The sequence below is a fragment of the Terrapene carolina genome, unplaced genomic scaffold, assembly GCF_002925995.2.
Source record: "Terrapene carolina triunguis isolate 2854851 unplaced genomic scaffold, T_m_triunguis-2.0 Scaffold69, whole genome shotgun sequence".
Taxonomy (NCBI): domain Eukaryota; kingdom Metazoa; phylum Chordata; order Testudines; family Emydidae; genus Terrapene; species Terrapene triunguis.
This window is the reverse complement of record NW_020664420.1, coordinates 42,523,685-42,548,354: the sequence shown is the minus strand read 5'-3', so window position 1 is coordinate 42,548,354 and position 24,670 is coordinate 42,523,685. Positions and strand designations below refer to the sequence as shown.

Below are 24,670 nucleotides of genomic sequence, written 5' to 3'. Positions count from 1 at the left end.
CTGCTGGGAGACTGCTTGTTAGTGCTCTCAATGTCTGTTGTTGTGTTATGTTACTAATTCAGTGTTTTTGGTTTGTCCTACATACCCAACAAGTAACAGCTGCTGTCAGTCAAAAAGCAATTTTTATTTAAATGTGGGGCAAGTGGTAGTATCACATTTCACTTGAGCACACTCTTACTCATGGCTATAGTGTACAAAACAAAAATATCATTAACCATTGTTTGACCCTACTATATGCCTGCACGCCACACCAGCATTATTTTCTACACCTCATTAAATATAATGTTAACTTATAAATAGTCCTGTACCAGTTGGTTAACATAAGGAAAGACAGATTGAATTGAAAGCTCAAATCAGCAAAGCCGCTTAACATATACTCTACAAACAAGAGTAAAGAATTGCGAGTTATCAACTTTAGTGCTCAATACTTAAAAACTGACATGTCTAGCATATTGATGAATGTTAAATACTTTCTGAGATCCACAAGGAAATTAACATGAAGAATCAGAAAATCTGGTATGTTGGGGCATGCAGATGACATTAGAAAAACTTCACCCAAGAGTCAACAAGATATTTAAAAATCAAGAGAGATTCCATAATTGTATTCAAATACCTGTCACATTTTTCTGTCCATGTCTCTTCTATGTTTTTAAATCTTTCTTGATCAAATTCAATTTCCCATTGCAAAGCATTTATTTCCTGAGATGAAAAAACAGCAATAGTTAATTACAGAAATGAGTCTAAAGCACCACAACATTTAGTTTATAAAAAAAAAAAAAAAAAATTGTCCATGTTCCAGACATTTTATCCAAGGACACTCTTGGTTCTGCTTTCCCTAATGTCAGAGTTCAGTTTCACTCTGTTACTGAGCCAACTAACAGTCCTCTTTAAATTAAAGCTGTCTTTAAAAAATACTTAATTAGTAATTTTACATGACTAGTTGAAACTAACTATACAGGAGATTTAAAAATAAACAGACCTAGATAAATATTGTGGAAAGCATCTGTAGGCAGCCTCCAGATTTGGTTACAAAGTTCTGGAATATTTATCAGGATTTACAACATGGTATTAGCTTGTCCTTTTCTCTGAACATAGTCGGAGGGCAATGTGACAGACTACAGGATTGTCTGTACATAGAGCTGCATTGGTTTAAGGTGTGATTTTAAATAGATTTAGTTAAACTGGTGCAAGTCTGGTTTATTTTGGTTTAGTTTAGAACAGATTTAAGCTAAACTGAAATAAGACACTCTTAAACTGGAATAAGAGTGCTCACATCAGTGAACAGTTTAATTGAACAGGTGCAAGTTTGTGTGAAAACAAGTGCTCACAGAAAGGGACATCCCAGCTCCAGTGAGGTTACTGGGAGTTTTGCCACTGACTTCAATGGGACCAGGATTTCACCTGGAGAGTTTAAGAGGGGATCCTCTGAAGAGTTTAAAAGGAGATTATAAACTGCTGGGGCTTCTGAAGTCCATGTGTCACAAGTCCCTATTACCTTTTTAGGTTATGTCATTCTGTATGGTTATTTTTCTTGGGTGATGCCCACTAATTGGGCGGTTGGGGGAGAACAAAACAAAAACCCAATAGATTCCTTTTCAGACACAAGGTTAAAACTAACTAATAGTTTGGGCTGTCCAAAAATTCATGGATATTATGCCATGGTTTCTTTAAGTACCCCTTTCCCTTCACAATAAGTGTTCTTCTCAATACTCAGACATCTAAGATGGGCCTTTTTGACATTAGACAGTTTCTCCTATGGGAGTTTCCCATACTAACAGTAAGCTGCTATCTGTACAAAGAATATCAAGTTGAAATTATTTATATAAAGAATATCAGTATGTGTAGAAATCCGACCTGTCTGGATGTAGCAATTAAAATTAATACTTGACAGATGGCACACTGTTAGATACATACTGAAAAATTCCCACTCTGCTTTAATTGTTTTACTGTGAAACTCTGTCACAGTTTCTCTGCAGTGGTGGCAGTTAGCAACAATCTTCCACTGAGGACACAAGAGGTATGTTTTGCCTAAATACATTAGGCTGCACTCAAGTGGATAATGGTAAAGTTCTCCAGTATCCAAGTGACACTATCTCATGGTAACACTGCAGTAAGGTACCTTGTTCTACACTCACCTTTTTGAAGGAAAATTCTCCAAACATCAGCGTAATGGAGAAATTGATGGTGTTAGCTGCTTTTGAGTAATAGTTCCATATTGGGAGAGAGATCAAGTGATTATCCTCCTTCTAACATGCTACCATTCCAAGTAATCCCTTTGCCTCACCACACAACAGTATATATAGTAGATGAAGAGGAGGAGCAGGTTTTCTTGTATTAGAAGTGGCACTTCTCCATTAGAAGTGGGAGAAGTTTTTCTCCCAACTCAACTACAATTACAGTGTACAAGGAAACTTCACTGTATCCAATAACTGTACTAAGGCCGCAGGTATTTCCAATGTCCTATCTATACTACAAATTGTAAATGTGGTAGCCAGGTGCTACAACTCAGTTTTATTTGCAGTGCGGACAGGTCTTCAGGATGGATTCCATGTGTTGAGGCAGTTAGGCCAGACATTTTCCACAAGCATTCATGTAATCCCTATGTCTTATTCAGCAGGAAAAACTGCCTCTTTGTGGCATATTACAATATAAATTCACTGCGAGTGTTCACTTAGGCAGTACTTAATTGCCAGATAAAAGGGAATTTTGTGTCCATATTTGAATGTAATCTTTTGTACTTGTCTAAATCCCACTTGTATATCCGTAAAATGCCCATGTATTGGACACCTTAAAGGCTCAGAACCAAGCATAACATTGCAGTAACGTTCCTTAGAAAGACAGACAGCTAACTGTCTAACATTTGATTAGAGATACAAGTTCAAGTCTTAAAAAAAAATGAGTTAAAGTAGTTTCAATTATTATACTTGCCCTCAACTCTCTCCACCAGTTTCTAATGGATCTACATTTATATTGCTATTCTCAGAATGTCTCTCCCCCACCTTGCTCCTGTGTGTGAAAAAGCCACCCACCCACTCATAAAAAATGAGAGAGAAAATGACTAAAATTGGAGAGTTGGACACCTAACTCTCTTAAGTTCCTTTGAAAATCCCAGCCTATAAACAAAGTGCTGTCAAATGCACAAAGTGAACAAGTTGAAAAACATTATTTTTTCTGTCTTTTCAATATAGTAATCTTAATTATTTGTAAACAGAAGGTACAAATGTTCAGACAGAAATGTGATAAGTTAACATTGTCTCCTTAAAGCTAAGTGGGATGAGACTTCTGTCAGCAAAACCTAAAACTGAAATAAAGTCAGATATGTATTATATTCAAAAACAGAGGGACCACCTTTGTCACTTCAGAATAAATCCTAAATTATTGGCTTAGCCTCACAAATTACAAGGAATAAAGCCACTATGATATTAGCATGATTTTGCAGAGACGAGAAATCTGCACCCTTACCTTTTCTAAAGCTCTCTTTTGTTCCTCAGTTTTTTGAAGCATTGCTTTTGTATGACTAGTGGCTTTATTAAACACTGTCTGTGAAAAAGATGAACAACGACAAGATCATATAGACAAATCTAACAGTATTATATAACTAAATGAATGTATCATTTTACATCTTGTGGAAACGGCCATTCTAGACTTAGGCCTGGTCTACACTGGGGGGGGAGAATCGACCTAAGATACGCAACTTCAGCTACGAGAATAGGGTAGCTGAAGTCAACATATCTTAGGTCGACTTACCTCGCGTCCTTACAGCGCGGGGTCAACTGCCGCCACTCCTCCGTCGACTCCGCTTCCACCTCTCGCCGCGGTGGAGTACAGGAGTCGACGGCAGAGCGATCTGTGATCGATTTATCATGTCTACACTAGACTCGATAAATTGATCCCCAATAGATCGATCACTACCCGCCAATCCAGCGGGTAGTGTAGACGTACCCTTACGTGGTATAAAGAATGATAAGCTCTAGCAGCTATTGGAAGAAGGAAGGGCAGGGGAAGCAAGTTAGAAATTAGAATAATATGACTTTAAGGGTTGATATCTCACAACCTGTAAGGTTAGAACTAACCAGCATACGCTTTTGGAAAGCTGGGATATCAAGCCTTGTTTTTGAAAGACCAAACTTTAAATCTGTCATTAGTCCCTCAGCTCAGCTGTTCTTTTTGGCACTAATTAAGGACAGAATGTAGAAATTGCAGAACCTGAGACTGGTTTTCAGTTCCCAGAACACGTGCGTGGAGACTCATGGAGAGATTAGGTATTTAACTCCCAAAATTAACCTACTCACTGGTGACAAATGTCGGCACCTGTGAATCAAAGGGAGCTCTTCTTGACCATAGGTTTTATAGATTTCAAAAGCCACATTTTGCTTTCATGACAAGGAGCAACCACTTCTTAAAAACTTAAGTAGATTGATATAGCACTATCTATATAAAAAAAAATTGTGGGTCAGAGTTGTGAATGCAATTCCTTACTGAGGGATTAAGTCACATACACTTCCTCATATCAACAGACTCATAAGGAAGAAAAAGAAAATTCTTTAAATTAAATTTACATTTAAACTGATTACAAAAATCCTAGTGGTTTTAGTATTCAAGATGTTAAGCTTTCAATAACAGAGCTGCAAACCACAGCTGTGTTTCAACTCCTGCTAGTCTTCGCTATTTTTAAAGTTTAGCAGCATTTCAAGAACATAGAAATGGCCATAATGGGTCAGACCAATGGTCCATTGAAGCACAGTATCCTATCTTCTTAAGTGGCCAGTGCCAGATACTTCAAAGGGAACTGAACAGAAGACAGTAATTTCAAATGATCCATCCTGTCATACAGTCCCAGCTTCTGGCAGTTGGCAGTTTAGGGACAAAAAGTTCTATACCTGGCCATCTTGGCTAACAGCTATTGACAGACCTATCCTCCATGATCTTAACTAATTCTTTTTTAAAACCAGTTATACCTTTGGTCTTCATAGCATCCCAGACAATGAGCTCCACAGGTTGAGTGTACATTGTGTGAAGAAGTATTTCCTTATGTTTGTTTTAAACCTGCTGCATATGAATTTCATTGGGTGATCCCTTGTTCCTGTGTTACGTCCAGGGGTAAAGACCTCTATTGTATCACTCCTTAGTTGTCTCTTTTCTAAGATGAACAGTCCCAGACTTCTTAATCTCTCCTTCTATGGAAGCTATTCCATACCACTAATCCTTTTTGTTGCCGTTCTTTGTACCTTTTCCAGTTCTAACATATCTTTTTTGAGAAGGGGCAACCAGAACTAAATGCAATATTTAAGGTGTGACCATACCATGTATTTATATAGTGGTATGATATTTTCTGTTTTTTTATTTCTCTCTTTCCAAGTGGTTCCCTACATGCCATTAGATTTTTTGACTGCTGCTGGAATGGGTGGTAACAGCTAATTTAGAACCCATCATTTTGAATTCATAGTTGGAATTATTTTTTCCAATGTGTATTACTTTGCACTTACCAATACTGAATTTCATCTGCCATTTTGTTGCCAGTCACCCAGTTTTGTGAGAACCCTTTGCAACTCTTCAGTAAGTTTTGGATTTAATTATCTTGAGTAATTTTGTATCATCTGCAAATTTTGCCACCTCACTGTTCACCCACTTTTCCAGATCATTTATGAATATATTGAACAGCACTGGTCCCAGCACAGATCCTTGGGGAACTTCACTATTTGCCTCTCCCAATTGCGAAAACTGACCATTTATTCCTACCCGTTGTTTCCTATTTTTTAACTAGTTTCTGATCCATAAGTGGACCTTCCTTCTTATCCCATGATTACTTAGTCTGCTTAAGAGTCTTTGGGGAGGGACCATGTCAAAGGCTTTCTGAAAGTCCAAGTATGCTATATCAACTGAATCATCCCTTGTCCACATGCTTGTTGACACCATCAAAGAATTCTAAAGATAGGTGAGACATGATTTCCTTTTACAAAAGCCATATTGATTCTTCCCAAAATATTGTGTTTATCTGTGTGTCTGATAATTCTGTTCTTTTCCCAAGAGGTTCCCCAGTTCCTAATAAACCTAAAACCCTCCTTCCTACACAATTGTCTCATCCATGCATTGAGACCCTTCAGTTTTACCTGACTTTCTGGCCCTGCATATGGAACTGGAAGCATTTCAGAGAATGCTATCAGGGAAGTCCTGCACTTTAATCTCTTACCTAGCGGCCTAAATTTGGCCTCCAGGACCTCTTTCTTTCCTTTCCCTATGTCACTGGTACCTACATGTACCACAACTACTGGCTCCTCCCCTGCACTGCACATAAGTCTGTCAAGATGTCTCATGATACTGGAAACCTTTGCACCCAGAGAGCAATTTACCATGTGGTTCTCCCAGTCATCACAAACCCAACTATCTATATTTCTAATAATTGAATCCCCCATTACTATTACCTGGCTCTTCCAAGTAACTGGGGTTCATCCTCAGTGTGAGGATCCCATGACATCATCTGGAAGGAGGATCCCAACTATGGGATTGTTTGCCTCTGCTTCAACTTGGAAAAAAAATATATTAAAAAAAATCAAAAAAAGATCCTTTTTTCTTTTAAGGCCTGTCTGTGTTACAAAAGTAACTTTCAAGGACCCAGGGTACTGTATGAATGATCGTTGACCCAGGTACAATGCCAATACAATTTTAAATGGATGGGACCTAACAGTACTGTAAATGGGTTGCGTAACTACACTAAAACCTTGGAAATTGATTGCGGTGGCTTTGATTTTAATAGTAAACAAAAATATCACAACACATACAAAAAAGTGATCCCCTAATAGTTATTAGGTATTGTCTTTTATTGTGAGAGATCTGGACATGAACTGAAAGAAACCTCTGATTTGTGATGAAAGACACAGCACAGGAAGCAACATTAGTAAAAGGAGTCAAAGGAAGATAGCATCCACTGACTAAAGTGGATAGATCCTATAAGGTCAAACTACCAATGTGCTATTATAGCGGAGCCTCTTTCAATAATAGTTGTGACTCTGTGTGGAAAGCAGTATTCATAATTGCTAGTTCTTTAATATTCAGATACAGTTAATGCTTTAAATTAAAACCCTATTAAATAAGCTGTTAATTTAAAAGCACTTCTTACCATATTTTGCAGAATTTTAAGTGCTTCTTCTTTTCCTTCAAGTTGTCTCTGCGATGCTTCAAGCTCTACTTTTAAAATCTCTACCTCCTGAAGTGCAAAAAAACAAAAACATAAAAACTAAAGTAAAAGCCAGAACAGTCTTATGTCTCAACAAGTTATGTTACCAAATGAGCTTCCTTCACAAGATAATCTTTACCTATTAATATGATTTACAACTTGTTTCCAATATGACATAATGCTAATGAGAATGCATATTTAAACAAAATGTATAATCAAGCATACATACAATTACTATTTTTTCCCATTCTCTGCAAATGTACTTTAAAAACATATGTTTGGATTCTGCAGTTCTTTTGTTTTGTGTTTATTCTGGCACAGGCTTTTGAACACTGTGCCCTGTTCTGCTTTCTTCTTTTAATTTTGCTACAACTGTATATGGATATTATATAATATATGGATACTATTCTAGCATTATTTTGTATATTGAGAATTAAGCAGCTGTCCAAGTAAAAAAGCTCCTACCCAACTCTATCCTCATTTGGATGCCTGGATCACGTTCCCTTCTCCTCTTACAAGGAGGTCAGTTTGCAATTTCCAAGAGTTAAAAAGAAAAAACACTCCCTCCCTCCGTCCCCCTTCCATTTCTGGTGACAAGCAACAATGACCTGCACCCACTCTGAGCAAACGCACACACACAAACACAAAAGTTCTGTCTTGGAACTTTAGGTGAGTCAGAGCAGAAAAGCAATGTTAAGGACGAGGTTTCAGACAAAAATGTCCCAGATTCTTTTAACCGAAGTTCATGTTAAAGATAAGAAGTCAGTCATGTTAATAGCTGAAATTAATTTTGCAGATTGTAGGTGGTAGAAATCTGACTGGCTGCTAGAACTAGATTCTGCTCCAAAATCAACACTGACAACCAGCATTTGTTACAGTTCCACTAATTCAGCAACTGATACTGAAATGTGCCTATATTTGGAGGACTGTCTTGGGTGTACAAATTGAGCCATTCAGTTGAATATCTCAAAACAAATGGACAAAAATAAACACTGGTTGAATTGATTCATTCAGTACAGAATATGATTGTATATGCACTACACAATCAAGAGTTCAAGTATTTTAGAGTTTCAAAAGTAGTCCTTTTCCTAGAAAATGACAATATTCTTATCCAGTGATTTTAGCCTTCAATCTAGACTATATAGGCACATATGCTTTGTATTTAGTTTCCACCTTACATTTGGTCCCTAGAAGCAGCACATGCCAAATCTTTGGCAAATCATTCCTTTGAAGTATTTCATGTTTAAACTGCAGGACTAAGTAGAGAATTTCAATAAAATATGCTCTCTCTTTTGCAAACTGATTCTCAGATGCAAGTGATCTTATTGAGTACAGAGTGCCTCTTGGGAGCTGCTGAACACCTTCAACGCCCACTGAATTTAGTGGAAGTTGAGGGCACTCAGCAAATCCCAGGTGTTGAGCACCTTCAGGGACTGGGCCCACATGTTATGCTGTTTGATGACTAATAGAATGCTTTCTGACTTGCATATCCTCTCTATGACAAAGCTTTATGCTCTTATCCATATACCCTCTTGAAATGGTTTTTATTTTTACTCTGCTAGAATGAATGCTACTATCCCACAGCTTTATCTGGAGGCTCCTATTTTGTTCTCTTTACTTAGCTTTTCATTTTTGTGGTTTATTTATCTTGTTACTAAGACAATACTAATGTGTAAAGGGTTGTTTTTTGTATTTGTTTTACTTTGATAGTAATAAGATTTGTGTTCCTATGTTTGTCCGCAGTTAATGGAAGTTGCACCACAACACATTCAAATGACAATTTTTCCTTGAACTGTACAGCATAGCATCCCAATTTACCAATATTTGATTAATAAATTTGGTGATGTTCCTTAAGATTTTACTGTGCTCTGCATGCCAGGTCCCTTCAACACAGCTGGCTTGAAATAGGCCTGCCAGCTTCCATGTTGGTGCTCCAGGTTTCCAAACCGAGAGTGTCATGAAGAGATTGCTGCTAAATGAAGTATTGCCCCTTTAAGGCCCTCCACACTTTGGGAATCTAGAACAAAGAGTCTTCCTCTTCATTGCATTCCTGAATTGGAAAATCCAGAGGGTACAGTGACCTTCAGGCTTATAGATCCTGGGGCACAGAATCTTTTAAGTCTCCCAACTAGCTCTCTGATTGACAGAACTCATGTTTACCCAAAAGTTTTGGGTATTCTAAGATCTTCCAATGAAATAATATTATACATATTTTATTACATTATAATAAGCAAGCATTGCAAAAGAAGCCCATTCAAGACTAGTACTAACCTCTATAGCCTCCTGAAGTTGTTGCCTTAATTCTTCATTTGACACATCAGAATTAGACTCTGTATAAAATTGATGAGATACCAACACATTCACAAAACTCCCAATTCTTTTAGTTTTCTTTACCTTTATATTGATAAGAGAGCCCATTTAGACACTCATTATCATCCTTTTAATTTTTATGAGGCTAAATAACACAGAATTACAAAATACATTAAAACAGTATCTATTATGTGGTCTGCAATATTTCACAGTAAAGAAGCCAAAGTTAGAAAAAGAAAAGTTTAGCCACACAGAGAATAAATTAATGTCAAGTGTTTCCTTTTACCAAAAAAACTCTTTTCCCCCAAATGCATTTTCATTTTTCCCTGTATATTTATGAAAAAAGGTGTTTTAAGTTTTCAACATTTAAAAAACAAGACAACAACTAGGTACCAGGTGTTCAAGAACTCTAATTGCATAGAGTGTGGATGACTTGCATGAAGCCTTGCAGGAATACATGGAGGGAAGCACTACACTGGATCCACTCATTCAACTCATATAGATCCCAAGTGCTTATTATGGGCAACTGCTTTTTCTCACCTATGCCCTAATCCTTCAGTGACCTCCATTCCACATAGGTAGACCCCTATGCAGAGGCCCAATGAATTCAACATGGTTCCATGTGGGCTCAAGCTCTGCTTGCATGGAGCTCATTGCATAGACCCTTATCACTTAGGGTGCAAGCAGAAGCATTGTGAAATTGACTGGGATTGCACAAGTCTCATAAATTTCACACTGGTCCTGCTGACACCAGAAAAAGAGCAATTATGTCGGACAGTTTGGTTTATGTTGGAGGGGGCCGGAGTGAGCCAGAGTGACTAGAACACCAATAACTAAAAAGGCATTTGAAGGAGGGGGGGGGGAAAGGAGAAGCACTAACTGTAGTTGACTATATTCACAGCATTGCCACCTTTATATAAAATTCAACACTAATAATGAGAAAACAGAGAGCTTCAAATACTGTAGAGTGACTTTTTAAGGGTGAGATTGTTCCTGAACTATAATTTCAATGAAATATCAAGAACAGATGTTTGATATTTAGCTGGAAACTAAATTTTAGATATAATTTCAGGGATGATATACTTAAGCAGCTTACAGACACAAGGAAGTGGAACAGGACTGTGTCATTCCAATTCCTCCATTAAAAAAAGAATAATAATAATATATGGGGATATGCCTATCTCATAGAGCTGGAAGGGACCTTGAAAGAATGAGTCCAGTCCCCTGCCTTCACTAGCAGGACCAAGTACTGTCCCTGACAGTTCCCCCCATCCCTAAATGGCCCCCTCAAGGCTTGAACTCACAACCCTGGGTTTAGCAGGCCAATGCTCAAACCACTGAGCTATCCCTCCCCGCCTCCATAAATAAAGAAAACTAGTCTGCTTCTTCCCCCGCCCCCTTATTTCCTGCTTTCTTTGTCAAACCTCACTTTCAATGACCCCATGAAAGAAGGGTCATAGGACCAGTAGCTGGAAGGGAAAAATCCAATATAGCTTCAACCCCTAGCATTTGAAGAGGCTGGAGGGAGAGCTGAGACCATCCCAAAACTAAACTGAAATTACAGTCCAATGCATTTGGCTGTATTTATACAATAATTCAGTGTTTATCATGCTAAATCAACTCCCAAAAGTCTAATGTAAATAAACATTTTTATTCAGCAATTCACATAGTCTTAATTCTGTTTGTCATAAAAATATCTCAGCACTGCAGAGCAGTATCAGAAAATATAAGCAGCATAACTAAAATTCTTAAGCATTATTAGACTTCTAAGGGTGACTAACTTTACGGTGACATGACATGAGCTCGAAAGACTACAACGCTAACTTTTAAGATTATATCAATTACCAATGTATTGTGCAAACATTACAGGCACGTCTTAAAAATATTTCATTAGAGGTTCTCAAAATGTTTTAGAAACATTTTGAATAAAGCTTCATAACACTCTTGTGAGATAGATTATTTTCTCAATTTCACAAACAGAGAAACTTTAGGGGCAAATAATTAACTAAAAGTTAGTCTTACCAGAACTATTTTGTCGGCTGCATCTAGTAATGCCACTTATTCCAAGCTTTTTGGATGACACATCATACAAACCATTGCATTTTGAATAGTGAAAAATTGCAGCATCACTTTCTTCCCCTTTCTTTAGCAGAAGCGGGTTGAAGATCTTATCAGACCCTTTCCTAGATCTAAATGTGTGCACATTTAAACCTTCCATTTCATAGACACCACCAGGTCTTCTACCAAGTCCATTTCCCAAGTCTCCACATGTCATGTCATCCTCTTCACCTTCCGAGTCTCTCTCCTCCTGTTTGCTTTGTAATGTGAACACCTCACTCATTGGCAATGCGAATGATGTCTTCTTCAGAACTCTATATACCTATTTTGAAAGGGAAAAGATCCTCAAACAAAGTAGCAGTTCAGAAGGGAATGTAGTACTTTGTCTGAGATGAAGTGAAAAATCTTGTGTTTTTAGAGTCCCAGTGTTTTCCAACACCATGTTCAGGATCCCAGAAAATGTCTACTGTGTCCATGAACAAAACACACTAAGACAATCTAAGTCATTTGTCGATAAAATTACCTGCTAGGTATGCAGGAGTGATTCTGGTGACTTGAATCTAAGATTAAACAAACAGATTGGTTTTAACTGACACAAAAGCAGCAGGTATTTTCAGTTTGTTCAAAGTATGTTTCTAATAACATAAAAGCATATCAGTGTTCTGGTCTCTGCCAACGAGGCACAAGAGAACACGCCTACCTATCTACTCACTAGGTTTCTTTACTTTAAAAAAAAGGCAGTAAAGAAGAAGTATTATTAGGTTTACAATTCACTAGGTACAAGAGTCACATCAAGTTCTCTGAAGTGTGTAACATTTAGTTCATGCACAAGTAATTCATGTACAGTAGAAGTATAAGAAAAATTATTCCCTTCTGAACTTTCTTGAATTTAATGGATTTCGTTTTAAACAATTTAATACTATTTTCAATTGAGGCTTGTTCAGTGATAGACATTTAATTTGTAAAAACAATTAAACCTTTATAAAGAGGAAAAACTTTATATCCTTTCTTTAGTCATAGATCACCTTCATTCTGTGTATATTATTTTTAGCATGTTGAAATGTCAACACCAGCTGATTGGTAACATTTTCAACACTACAATAGTTGCAAGCTGATGTAAACATTTCTAAATCATATCCCACTAATTTGGACTTTACCTCTCTTAATTTTCAATATGATGTAATAATAATTTGATAGCTGTTGGAACCACTAATCCCAGGATTTTTTTCTAAGAAAGGGGAGGTCGCCATTTATCTTTTAGGCATTTCCATTGTGCCCATCGCCATGATGTCTAGCACTAGAAATTAAGAATCGAAAAACAATTTATCTCCAAGCTTCCAAACTCAACTGCTGCTACTTATTTGGTTTACAAACTCAATTCTTCCTTTCAACCCTGTCTCCTTATCTTCTCTCATAGAAGAAACACAGTGATAGATAGTCCTGGATTATTGTAATTAACAAAAGTGTGTAAACTCCAGTCACATTTTAAATATATTTTGAATTCCTCCCAGCTGAAACAGAGCATCCTGAAGCCAGGAAACACAGAAGATCATGCTGAGACTGCAAGGCAAGAAAATCAAAGGCCAAATTCTGCCTCCAGGTATACTGGTAGTGCAGAGCTTCATCCTTCCTTGTGAGCAGAAAATAGCAACACAGACCAAAACAGGTACTCTAGAACAGCAGTTCTCAAACTGTGGGTTGGAACCCCAAAGTGGGTCGCAACCCCGTTTCAATGGGATTGCCAGGGCCGGCGTTAAGACTTGCTGGGGCCCAGGGCCGAAGTCAAAGTCTGAGTCCTACCGCCCAGGACCAAAGCTGAAGCCTGAGCTCTGCTTCAGTTTTGGCCCGCCTGCCTGGTTTGGCAGGGCTTGGGCTCTGTCTTTGGACCCCCACCTGGGATAGCAGGGCTTGGGCGGGCTCAGGCTTTGGTCCCTACTCCTGGGGTCATGTAATAATTTTTGTTATTAGAAGTGGGTCATGGTGCAATGAACTTTGAGAACCACTGCTCTAGAATCAATAATTCAGATGGACAGCCTACTGGATAGTGTGCATACTGGATAGTGTATGAATATTGACTCAAATGTTTATTCATTAGCAAACCTAATTAAATTTATATTCACAGTAATTTTTTGACAGACTAATGGATTATTTTTTTCAGTAATGTTAGTTGAGTGGCCCACTGAACAAATATGTAAAGTTTAAAATTGCACCACGCTGCTTAGAAACTCATCTATGTGTTGAAAAAGAAACACTCAACATACACCTGGCTGTTTGAAAGAGGATAATCAGCAAAGTCTGTGTCTAATCAGTTACTTATTAGACTCAAATTTATAAGACTAGAACAGATACACTATATAGGGTAAATTCCTACTCTTTACACAAGGACACCTAGAAAGATAAAATGATACTTAGACATTATGGTGAAGGGCACATTAGAAATACCACAGTGAATAAACTGTTGTGACAGTGCTGTGATGAGATCCAGTACAGCATGTATCACAGAGCTGAAACTGCCCAGTAATCACAATTGAATACTTTAGTTGGTTACAAACCATGATTTATACCTATTGTGAAAGAGGCTTATTTAGAATGTAAAAACAACCTCTGAGAGCCATCCGTAAGCAGCCCTCTGTATTTAAGCAGCTATGTTAAGAACATGATAGCTCATTTTTCTACTATCAGACTGAATAAAAATATTAAAGCTCTCAGGTCATTGTAAGTCAGTTGTAGCCAGTTACTGTTCAGTTAGTGCTTATGTGCTGTAGGAAGTTTCACAAGAGGTCCACAGACAACTAAAGATTTTTTTTAAACCAGGTGTGTGCACTTTTTTGCACTTTATAATTTATAAAGGTCAAAAGGCATTTTTTAAAATTCTTTTTCCTCTGCCTGTTTTTACACTAAAAATTCAAGTCATGTCTAGCCTAAAGGACTATATGCCTTTGTTTACATTGGGAATTAAAGGTCTGAAAAATCCTAGCTGTGTAGCTCCATCACCAGTGGAATGGATGGAGGCTACAGCATAGACAAGGCTCAGGCATTTTTACAGTAAGCCCATTTTTAATGTCTAAGCCTACCTAAACTTTGTCTACACTACTGCTTTCTCTGCTGCTCCTGAGGGAAACCACAGGTATAAAAAAAAATCCAGCTAGCTACAAGGAGAGAGAGTCTTCCAGTCTAAACAGGTCCCGAATTTCTAATTTTAAAATATAGACAACTGTTAACCTTTTCAAGTCTTCTTTATACATCCTAACACCAAAAAAAGGATTACAAGACCAATGTTTCTCCTTTTGCAGGACACTTTTGAATAGTAGTAAGATATTGAAAGTCAGGGCCAAAAAGGTATTCTGGTCAACATGCAGGAGTGAAAAAAGTAGATGGCTCTAGTGATGAAGCACCTAATTCCAGGAAGTGGGCGATGCCATTAACTAACACTCAAGAAATCAAACCGTTTGCTCTCCCCTGTGCACACGTGTGATTTCTCCTAGGTGAGGAAAGAAATTACACCTATGTACAGAACGCAGTCCCCGCACTCAAGCTCTGCAGCATCCCCCTAGGCTACCCATCAGCCCTGACCCCAGAGCGCCTGGCAGCACCTGAACCCTGTGCGCGTACACACTCTACCCACAGCACCCAGTGAGTATTGCTGCTTCAAGTTGTGCAAACCTTGTTTTATTACCAAACCCACCCGCCTGCACCCCACCCCCAACAAGACCTCTGGCCTTCCTCCTCCTGTCCCCAGTTCCCCAATCTTTCCCCTCAGCAGCCTCCCTGGAGCGCCCAACCCTGCAGCCCAGCCGCACCCCTCGCAGGCTCCCGTGTGCTGCATTCCCAGCCCGGGGGAACCGCCCCAGGCGGCGCCGCTGCTGCCCCTTCCAGCCAGGATGCGAGGGCCCGTCCGAGCCCGGCGGCGGGAAACTCCGCAGAGCTCCCCGCACCCGTCGGGACAGGCCCGTCAGCAGCCACCGGGAGGCTGCGACCACCCCGCGGCCCACGAACCTGGGTCTGTAGGCTCCGCAGCCGCCCGCGTTTCCTCGTCCCCCGCCTGCGAGTACCTGCAGCGCGGTCCCTCCCTCGGGGGCAGGGCATCAGTTAGGGCCGCCCCCCAGCCGGCGCGCTGCGTGGGTGCGTTACTAGCTTTCCGTGTGGGGCCTCAGCCAGAGTAGGAGTGGGGCAGGGCGGGAGAGAGAAAGCACCGGGGGAGGGCAGGTCGTGATGCTTCCCACCCCGCCCCCTAGCCCTGGGTGAGCCCACAGGCAGAAAGCAGCCAGGTGGCAGTGAGTGCATGGGCAGAGCTCAGCCTGGCACCCAACTGCCCTCTTAATGTAAGGGGCAGGGCTGGCTCTATGTATTTTGCTGCCCCAAGCACGGCAGTCAGGTGGCTTTCAGCAGTGCGCCTGCGGGAGGTCCGCTGCGGATTCGGCGGCATGCCTGCGGGAGGTCCACCGGTCCTGCGCCTTTGGCGTACCCGCCACCGAATTGCTGCAGAAACCGTGGGACCGGCGGACCTCCTGCAGGCATGCCGCCGAAGGCAGCCTGACTGCCGCCCTCATGCCAACTTGCAGGCCACCCCCCGCACGTGCTTGGTGCACTGGTGCCGCCCCTGGTAAGGGGACTGTTGTCCCCTTACTAACATTCAGTGGGGGTGTTTTGGTTGGCTAGCTCCCAGCCCTAAAAGAATGGGGAGAGGCTAATGCTCCAGGTCAGCCTCAGCCTCTGAGCCTGATTGACAGGGCAGGCAGGTTAAACAGGAAATCAGGAGGCCAATGGGGTCCTGTCCTCTGTGTGAGCTGGAATTGCCTGGGTCAGACAGAGTGGGGCCGAGCTAAGGAGAAAGCAGGAGGCTGAGCTGGGGAGCAGAGCCGTGCCAGATCCAGAGGGGCCAGAAAAGCAGAGTTGGGAGCAGAGTCACAGAAGCAGCCCAGGGAGAGAGCATATCCTGTGCTGGGAGCAGAGCTGCAGCCCCAGAGCCAGGTTGGTGAGCAACTGGGGCTGGCACAGGGCCCAGCGCAGAAAGATACCCCCAGCCAAGGGTCCTTGCAGGCCAGACTGGGAGGGGGATCTTAACCTGACGAGGGGGCTGATGTGGGGAAGGGTCCTACCACCCAAAGCCCGGAGGTATGTGGCCACCACCCATGCAAGTGTCCAACCCACAGCATCCCTGCAGCACAGCCAGGGCCTGAGAAGGAGACCTGGGACCTACAAGGAACAGACTGTAAAGTGCCCTGATGTCCAGAGACACTGTTTGTAATGTTCCCTGCCACCGAGCAGGGTAATGTGTTTTCCTTTAACTTTTCCCATTTTTTTCCTTATTTTTTTTTAAATTGTTAATTAAACAACTTGTATTTGCTTTAAATTGTATGAAATGATCAGTGGGTCAGGGAGGTGCCCAGTTCAGAGAGAGTACCCCAGAGTGAGGACACCCTAGACCCTGTCCTAGGTGACCACAGCAGGGTTGGGGGTTGAGCCCCCCCAGGAATCCTGGGCCCAGCCTTGTCCGGGTTATGAGGACTCTGCCAGACAGGAGAGTGGAAGGGCAGGGAGGCCTCTGGGTAAAGGAAGTGGGAGTGAGGACTCAGATCCTTTCACTAGGGTAGTGCAGAAGCCAGGAAAGTTCCCCACAATCCCGAGACCATTCCCCTGCTTACATTAGCATTTATTACCTTCTGTGCTGTAGAAGAGACGATGAGCTTTATACACAGAGATGGGGTATATGCAATTGCTGATACTTCAGCTCAGAGCCGAAAAGGGGTTAAAAGTTCCCCCTGCAGAGTGGATTCCCTAACTGACTATTTTAAATATGGCTTCTTATAACTTCTAATGCATCTGGAGCTGGCCCCTTTCAGACACTGGATTCAACACTGGGTGAACCACTGGCCTGATGTCCTATGACAATTCTTATAAGGCAGGAGACATTGATGGAGCATCCCACTGAGTTCAAAATAGTCAATGAGCTATTAATGGTTAGTGATGTTTGCACAGAAGATAAAAGGCTAAACTAGATGTAGAGGTATACAAGTTACATGTCTGTACCAACCCATTCTTTTCCTGAGACTATAGTTCTAGATGTTACATTCCACAAATCTAATACAAGTAAAATAGACCAATTAACACTTTTTATATTAATGTACTTTAATTTTCATGTTCAGAAAAATACTTTACCAAAAATACTTTACCAAAAAAAAAAAAAAAAAAAACAAAAATATACTTTTTTAAATTAATAAAATAAAATTTTTAAATAAAAAAAAAAAATTAACAAAAAAAAATTAAAAAAAAAAAAAAAAAAAAAAGCCAAAATTTGCTTTATGGAAGTACACACAGAACTTGTTTGCATTATAGTCCTTCAAATCAATCTGAACAACCACTTAAGACATTTTTCCTCTTCCAGCAGGTGATAAGTTTAAGCAACTCTGGCAGTTTCTTACTCTAAGATTCTGTAGTCTTTATTCAAGCAACACTCCCATTGTGTTCAGTGGGAATGTAACTTGCAGGATCTGGCTCAGAGAGCTCACAACCCACCATGAACAAACAAGATAAACCCATCCAAATTAAACGCTATCCTTTCACACAGATCTTTGTTAACAGAGTCCAATCACATCATTTCCATGCACCCAGGCAACTCAAACAGTTACAGTGAAACCTATAAATAATGACGAGCAAGGAGCCTGCTAGTATTGTAGCTGTAATAACAGCTGGATGCATAATGTAGTACAATTAATAAAGAGGGATTCTTGCAGGGACTGACATTTAACTGGCCATTATGACAGGTGACCACAGGCACTGAAGTTCAGGTTTCACTGTAGTCACTTACATCTGTCTTCAAACAATAATTCACATTCCCCTTTCCACAAAATGATATAGTGCTGCTTCTTTAAAACTTTCCATTCACAAAAACTTTAAAATTCACCCAAAGTGAATAAAATAATCAACATAAAATGAGCAATGGTTTACGTTAGGGAGAAATATTTGATGATATGCTGCTATGAAGAAGCTTCTGCTGTTTTAAAATATCTTAGTATTTGAAAACAGCTCACAAAAGTCATGCATTTCACATACCTACCATGAACATAAGCTTTCAAATATATACTCACTCCATTGTAGCCTGGAGCTTTCTCTAATGTAAGAACAGCCTTTGTGTGCTCCTGATTTCCCTCTATAACCATTTTATAATATAGATGCCAGCTCCTCTTAGTACAAAATCCATCCTTCAGTGGTTGGCATTATTTTAATTTAACCATATCAGATTCATCAGTATGATCAATCATTATTATAATTCCTCAGTTTTTCTCAGATTAAAAAGTTATCATTGTTCAATTGCACTTCAGTGACTAAAAAAGGTTAGTTTACCATGCCACAATTACAAATTTCATTTATTGAATGGCCAGAATAACCTGGAAAAAAAAAAAAGTCCAACATGTTCCTTTTTCCTCAGAATTCAGTTGTTGTCTTTCATCCACTGCTCAATCCACTGTATAATCTGATCTAAATTCCGCTCCAGGTCCTCTGGCGTGTTACTAGGCAACTGGTGTACAATTTCTTCCTTATAAGATGACATTGCCTCTTCATAAATAGTCTGGAAAATCTCACATTGAATGTTGTCCTGTAGTTTTTTCCCTTTGTACCCTCTAAACACAAAAACAAAAAACACACACACATTTAAAAAAAAATAAGAGGACTTTATATCCTTATTTTATACAAAACCCTGAATTTATACTCTTGAAAGGCTCCTGTGAATCTGCATGACAATTCACCTTCATTTACTCCACTGATTTACCTGCTTTCAAGTCTGTCGTACAGAAATGAGTTTTCAGTGCGAAGTACAAATACTATATGAAACCAGCGTTCTGGGAAGAAGTCACAGCCATGATAATCAACAATAACTCCACCTTCATTCATTTTGTCTTCTAGTTCATCAATTACCTACAGAAAAGTCAGACAAAGGCGCAAGAAAACTAGATGCAGCTTCTTTGTACAGTAAAAGCTTTGTTATCTGACAAAGTTGGGGGAAATGAGGGACTGCTGATAAGTAAAAAATTCTGATTAACTAAGAGGGAGGAAGTTTGGGGCTGGGGGTTGGGGCCTGGGAGGAGGTGCAGGGCATGGGCTCTGGGAGCGAGTTTGGGTGTGGGAGGGGCCTTGGGGCAGGGGTGCTGGATCTGGGCGGCGCTCACCTTAGGCAGCTCCCCGCAAGCAGCGATGTGTACCTGCTGCTCCTAGGTGGAGGCATGGCTAGGTGGCTCTGCACGCTGCCTCCCCCTGCAGGCACCGCCCCCACAGCTCCTAGAGCCCGCGCCCTGCACCCCCTCCCACACTCCGAACCCTTTGTGGCCGTTCCTCTGCCTAGGAGCAGCAGGGACATGTCGCTGCCTCCGGGGAACCACGCAAAGCCAGATAGGAAGCCTGCTGGCCCCACACCAACCAGACTATAAACCAAACTTTCAATGAAGAACAGAAATGCCGGTTTAAAGAGTTTTCCAGCTGGTAAAGTGCCAGATAACACAGCTTTTACTGTAATTAACCCCACCCCCATCTTCAATATGCTAGATTTTTAAGTTGGACTCACTCGGTCTTCATCCAAAATTGGGCATTCATATTCCTCATCAAAGCCTTCATATAATTCCCCTATAGAAAAAAAAAAAGAGTCCACATTATTTTGTGAGATAATGGTAGTACAATTAAACACATTTATGTTAATCTGACACTGACAGTCAAAAGAAATTGTTTATTTTTCAAATTCTTTAAAATCTATTGTATAGGATTTTTTCAATAAAACAAATGCCATGGATAAAAGCATTAGCTTGAACATTAAAGCCAGGTGGATTGATTTAAATCAGCAAACAGGAAACCTGGATTTAAATAACTGATTTTAATCATGTTTTGCATTTGAACATTTTAGTTATTTTCCTAAAGAAAAAAGTTGATTCTTCTTGGTTAGTACCAATTAACATACTGATTTTCAACTAAATATGGCCTTTACACTAAATTTGGTGCTTCTTTTTGCTAACCAGGAGGACACTACATCTATACAAATGTATTTAAGCAATTATATAGCTTAATTTACATTTATACAAATTCTTGATTTTTACAGTTATTATTTTAGAATATGGTTAATGATGCATTTCTTATTTACTAGATGATTAATTTATTTGTGATTTATGTTAGGCTCTCTTTAGATTAATATTTATTTAATAAAAATTCTGTTATTATGCATTTTTAATTGAAGCACCTTAAGATACATAAGAAAAAGGTTTATCAAAACATGTTTTGCACTTAAAACTAACTAATATATTAAACAAATGATTACTCTCTGCACTTAGTGAATCAAAATGATTATTTCTGGCCTCTATGTCCTTCAAGATTTTAGAACTAGTAGATATCATCCTGTTGCAGCTAGTTTTTGATTCATAGATTGGAAGAGGAAAACAAGTGCTCCTTCTTTTTCAACTTCCAATTGGTTTCCTAATTTTATATGAACTAGTTGAATAAACTGAAAAGAAGAAAATATTCTCTCTGCACCTCAGAAGAGGCTACAGCTGTCAAAAGCTGCAACAAACCCCGGTGCCAACTCTGCCCGCATATCTATTCAAGGGACACAGTCATAGAACCTAACCACATCAGCCGCACATCTACCAATGTGATATATGCCATCATGTGCCAGCAATGCCCCTCTGCCATGTACATTGGCCAAACCAGACAGTCTCTACGCAAAAGAATAAATGGACACAAATCTGACATCAGGAATTATAACATTCAAAAACCAGTAGGAGAACACTTCAGTCTCCCTGGACACTCAACAACAGACTTAAAAGTGGTAATTCTTCAACAACAAAAACTTGAGAAATTGCAGAACTGAAATTAATTTGCAAACTGGACACCATCAAATTAGGCCTGAATAAAGATTGGGAGTGGATGGGTTACTACAAAAACTCATTTCCCCCTGCTGATACTCACACCTTCTTGTCAACTGTTTGAAATGGGCCACCTTGTTCACATTGGCCTCATTAGCACCACAAAAGTGATTTCCACCTCTTCTTGTCAACTGTTGAGAATAGCCCACTTCCACCTTAATTGAATTGGCTCATTAGCACTGACCCCCCACTTGGTAAGGCAACTCCCATCTTTTCATATGCTGTGTATTTATACCTCCCTACTGTATGTTCCACTCCATGCATCTGATGAAGTGGGTTTTAGCCCACAAAAGCTTATGCCCAAATAAATTTGTTAGTCTCTAAGGTGCCACAAGGACTCCTTGTTGTAAAAGCTGGTTTAGCACTTCAGAGAATTCTGGTTCTAGGTGCATAGCCATTGACTTCCACCAGTTCAGTGGTCTGGGGTTTCTTTAAAACTTGTCTGCAAATATGTACTGCTTCATATTATTTCTGGTATTTAATTTAAATGACTAACAAATTATCATAAGTGTAGACCTTTACATTGACAACCTATTTCAAGTTTAAAGTTTATTTTTTAAAAATCCTGTTTTTAATTTAAATAAAAAATCCAATTCATTTTAAAAATATCAATTTTTATCCACACTTTATTAAAAAAATCTGTCATACCACAAGCTTCTTAGTACCGAATTATGCCTCCATATGGCAAAGCTGCTCAGGGAAACGAGGACATGAGGTGCAACTGTATAAGGGTGGGAAGTATGGTGAGCAGCTGGTCGTGCTACACCTTTAAAAAGTCACAGTTAACACTTTTCCAAGTGTTTATCTTTCAGCTGTCTCAGGGCTTCATCCTGCAACCCTCATGCCTGTAAGCAGTCCTCACTGATGCAAATAGTCCAACTGATTACAAAGGCCTGATCTTGCACCTGAATCTACACAAGCAGACCCCCATGGGCGGTGGGTATCATAGGCTGGGGAGGCTCTGCCTCTCCAAACAGCCAGGTGTGGCCCTGCCCCCATTCCGCCCCATGCCCTCCCTGCTTCGGGGTTCCCCCTGTGCAGTGGCCCTGGCTTGGCCTGGGGCCACGCCACCCAGCACGCTGGGGGAACTAGCCTAGGCGAGGGCCAGCGGCCACAGTGTAGGAGCTCTAGGTTCCAGCAGTTGTGGAAGAGGCGAGACCTTGTGTGGAAGGGGCAGGGCTGGGGGATAGCCTTCCTCAACCAGCAATTCACATGTCAGCCATGCAGACCCCTGTATCCACATGGGTCCACTTGAAGGAAAGGGGCCAGAGGGGCTGTTTGCATGAATGAGGATTGCAAGACAGAGCCCTGAGTTTGTAGGGGGAAAAAAAAATCTTTTATTTGAGAAATGGCATATCACATAATTAGACTGGAATGTAATGCCTATGCTCAAGGGAGCAGAGTTAAAGTTATGCACGAGACTTTGACTTTAGCATCTCCTGAGTGCCTTATTGTGCAACCTTAATTTTTCTCATAATTTAGTTCTTTAGATGGAACAAATAAATACAGTACTGAGCACTAAATCACGCTCTTGCTTTTATACTGGTGAGGAAGATAAATAAAAAGGAAGGGGAGGGGAGTAGGCTGTCAAAAAAGAAGTCATTTGCTAATATCCCTATTATTCTAACCTGGCTTGTCAGCACTAAGGTAGGACTTTGCCTTAAAATATAATCAAATCACATTTGGAGAGATTGAGGAAAGAAAGAAAACAGGGCAAAGTATAAGAAAAAATGTGTATAGTGGACATCAGTCTGAACTGTAGTTTGTAAATGCACTCAGTATGAAGGACAGATACATGGTCAATATGGTAGCATCCTATTAGATGATTAATTTAACAAGGAATACTTATTATTTTAACAGGATTTACATGAACATAAGTCTAGTATTTATCTCAAAAGAAATTATTTACAAGCTCTCCTAAGTGTATCACGCCCATCAACCCACAAAAAAAAAATATATAATTTATACAACATACCTTCTTTTGCCAAATCACCCACATTAATGTATGTTGCTCCTACTCTTGCTGCAAGCTCTTTGCCCAGTGTAGTCTTCCCTACACCAGGAGTACCTATAAAACAAATTATATAAAGTGATATGTTATTTAAATCAATGCCATTCATATAATGTATTTGTATCATACCTAACATAAGTACTTTAGCAAAAAAATACATTATGGTACATCACAACCATAAACTCACTGATAAACAAACACAATTATGTTAAAATGACTTAAAAATAAAGTTTAGATTTAAAGAAACCAAGTCAGCTGTGCAGATCTTAAAGGCCACAAATGTTTCTTTAAATAAGTCAGCCAGATAAGTGCACCAGAAGACCCCACAACAAAATAACCACCACCAAACACCCGACCCCCACAGAATAACAGAGGAGAAGGGGGAGAAGAAAGTTCGGCAAGAAAATACAAATCTGAATGGCATCAACAAATAAAAGTGAAATCTGCTCTACACTATGCAATTTAAAACTGACCCAAACTGACTCTGGTATCATATGGTCATGGTAAAGTCCTAGCAACACTCTGAAACCCTAAGTTTGAAAGCCAGTTGTCAGACTACTTGTGTGAATGCATCACTGCCATTCACGGCAAAGAACTGATGGAAAAAAATTCCTCCGTCAGACCGTGACCTATCGAAAGCTGATAATGGATCTAACAAAATTAATGAAACATGCAATGGGATCACTAGCCTTTGCAATCGTTAAGCCACTTAACCCAAGAAGTGGGCTGTAGCCCACGAAAGCTTGTGCTCTAATAACTTTGTTAGTCTCTTAAGTGCCACAAGTACTCCTGTTCTTTTAACCCAAAGCAGTTCCCTAGTTTCACGACCACTCCCAGATCCCCACTGGCAGGGACAAAGGAAACGAACATTTGCAGACTCGGCTGCAGTGTCGCTATGAATCTCGTACTGACCGCTCAGGCCAGCAGCGAACCCCTCTTCGCTCAGTGACCATGTGCAACGTGGGGACCCGCGGCTCAGCCTGCCCAGGGCAGGCGGCGGGGCGGCCCCGCGCTGCCCCGGCGCACGGGCACGGCTCTCACGGTCTCTTACCCGTAAGCAGGATGTTGGGCCGCCGCATGTCTGGCGTCTCGTCGGCTGTTGGGATGAAAGCAGCAACTAGTCACCTAGGAGACACGTGAGCACCTTGCCGGGGCCTTCCCTAGCCTCCGGGCTCGGCGCACACTAAGGTCGTCAGCAGCTGCCCCACCGCC

At 40.3% G+C, this 24,670-nt stretch overlaps 2 protein-coding genes across 3 annotated transcripts in view; both read right to left on the bottom strand.

Annotated features, from left to right (window-relative positions):
• The window catches only part of CCDC125 (coiled-coil domain containing 125), a 39,098-nt gene extending 23,412 nt beyond the window's left edge, over nucleotides 1-15,686 (bottom strand). Inside the window, exons 1-6 of one of the 2 annotated variants that reach the window (XM_024215059.1) lie at nucleotides 15,539-15,686; nucleotides 11,507-11,864; nucleotides 9,446-9,504; nucleotides 7,118-7,204; nucleotides 3,463-3,540; nucleotides 614-699 (exon numbers count right to left, since the gene is read on the bottom strand). In XM_024215059.1, the coding sequence (XP_024070827.1) occupies nucleotides 614-699; nucleotides 3,463-3,540; nucleotides 7,118-7,204; nucleotides 9,446-9,504; nucleotides 11,507-11,864; nucleotides 15,539-15,628 (758 nt within the window). In that variant the 5' untranslated portion in view covers nucleotides 15,629-15,686. Of the gene's footprint in view, nucleotides 1-613; nucleotides 700-3,462; nucleotides 3,541-7,117; nucleotides 7,205-9,445; nucleotides 9,505-11,506; nucleotides 11,865-12,065; nucleotides 12,093-15,538 lie in introns of those variants that run through there. The other variant, XM_029910948.1, reaches the window with a different exon arrangement.
• A 2,135-nt stretch (nucleotides 15,687-17,821) lies between these two features.
• Nucleotides 17,822-24,629, bottom strand: AK6 (adenylate kinase 6). The gene is made up of 5 exons (XM_024218371.3): nucleotides 24,510-24,629; nucleotides 23,423-23,515; nucleotides 20,103-20,161; nucleotides 19,314-19,459; nucleotides 17,822-19,164 (listed from the first exon to the last, which is right to left on the bottom strand). Exons 1-5 carry the CDS (start codon nucleotides 24,535-24,537, stop codon nucleotides 18,975-18,977), a joined length of 516 nt encoding a protein of 171 aa, XP_024074139.1. The 5' UTR covers nucleotides 24,538-24,629; the 3' UTR covers nucleotides 17,822-18,974.
• Between the last annotated feature and the right edge of the window lie 41 nt (nucleotides 24,630-24,670).

Bases quoted from the DNA above. Each gene is read 5' to 3' on its own strand.
- AK6 (XM_024218371.3), bottom strand. From the start codon at position 24,537: ATGCGGCGGCCCAACATCCTGCTTACGG. The intron at 19,460-20,102 runs GTGAGTCCAACT...ACTTTTCTGTAG, and splicing joins CAATTTTGGATGAAGACCGA to GTAATTGATGAACTAGAAGA. The intron at 19,165-19,313 runs GTAAATCAGTGG...TTTTGTGTTTAG, and splicing joins TACGACAGACTTGAAAGCAG to AGGGTACAAAGGGAAAAAAC.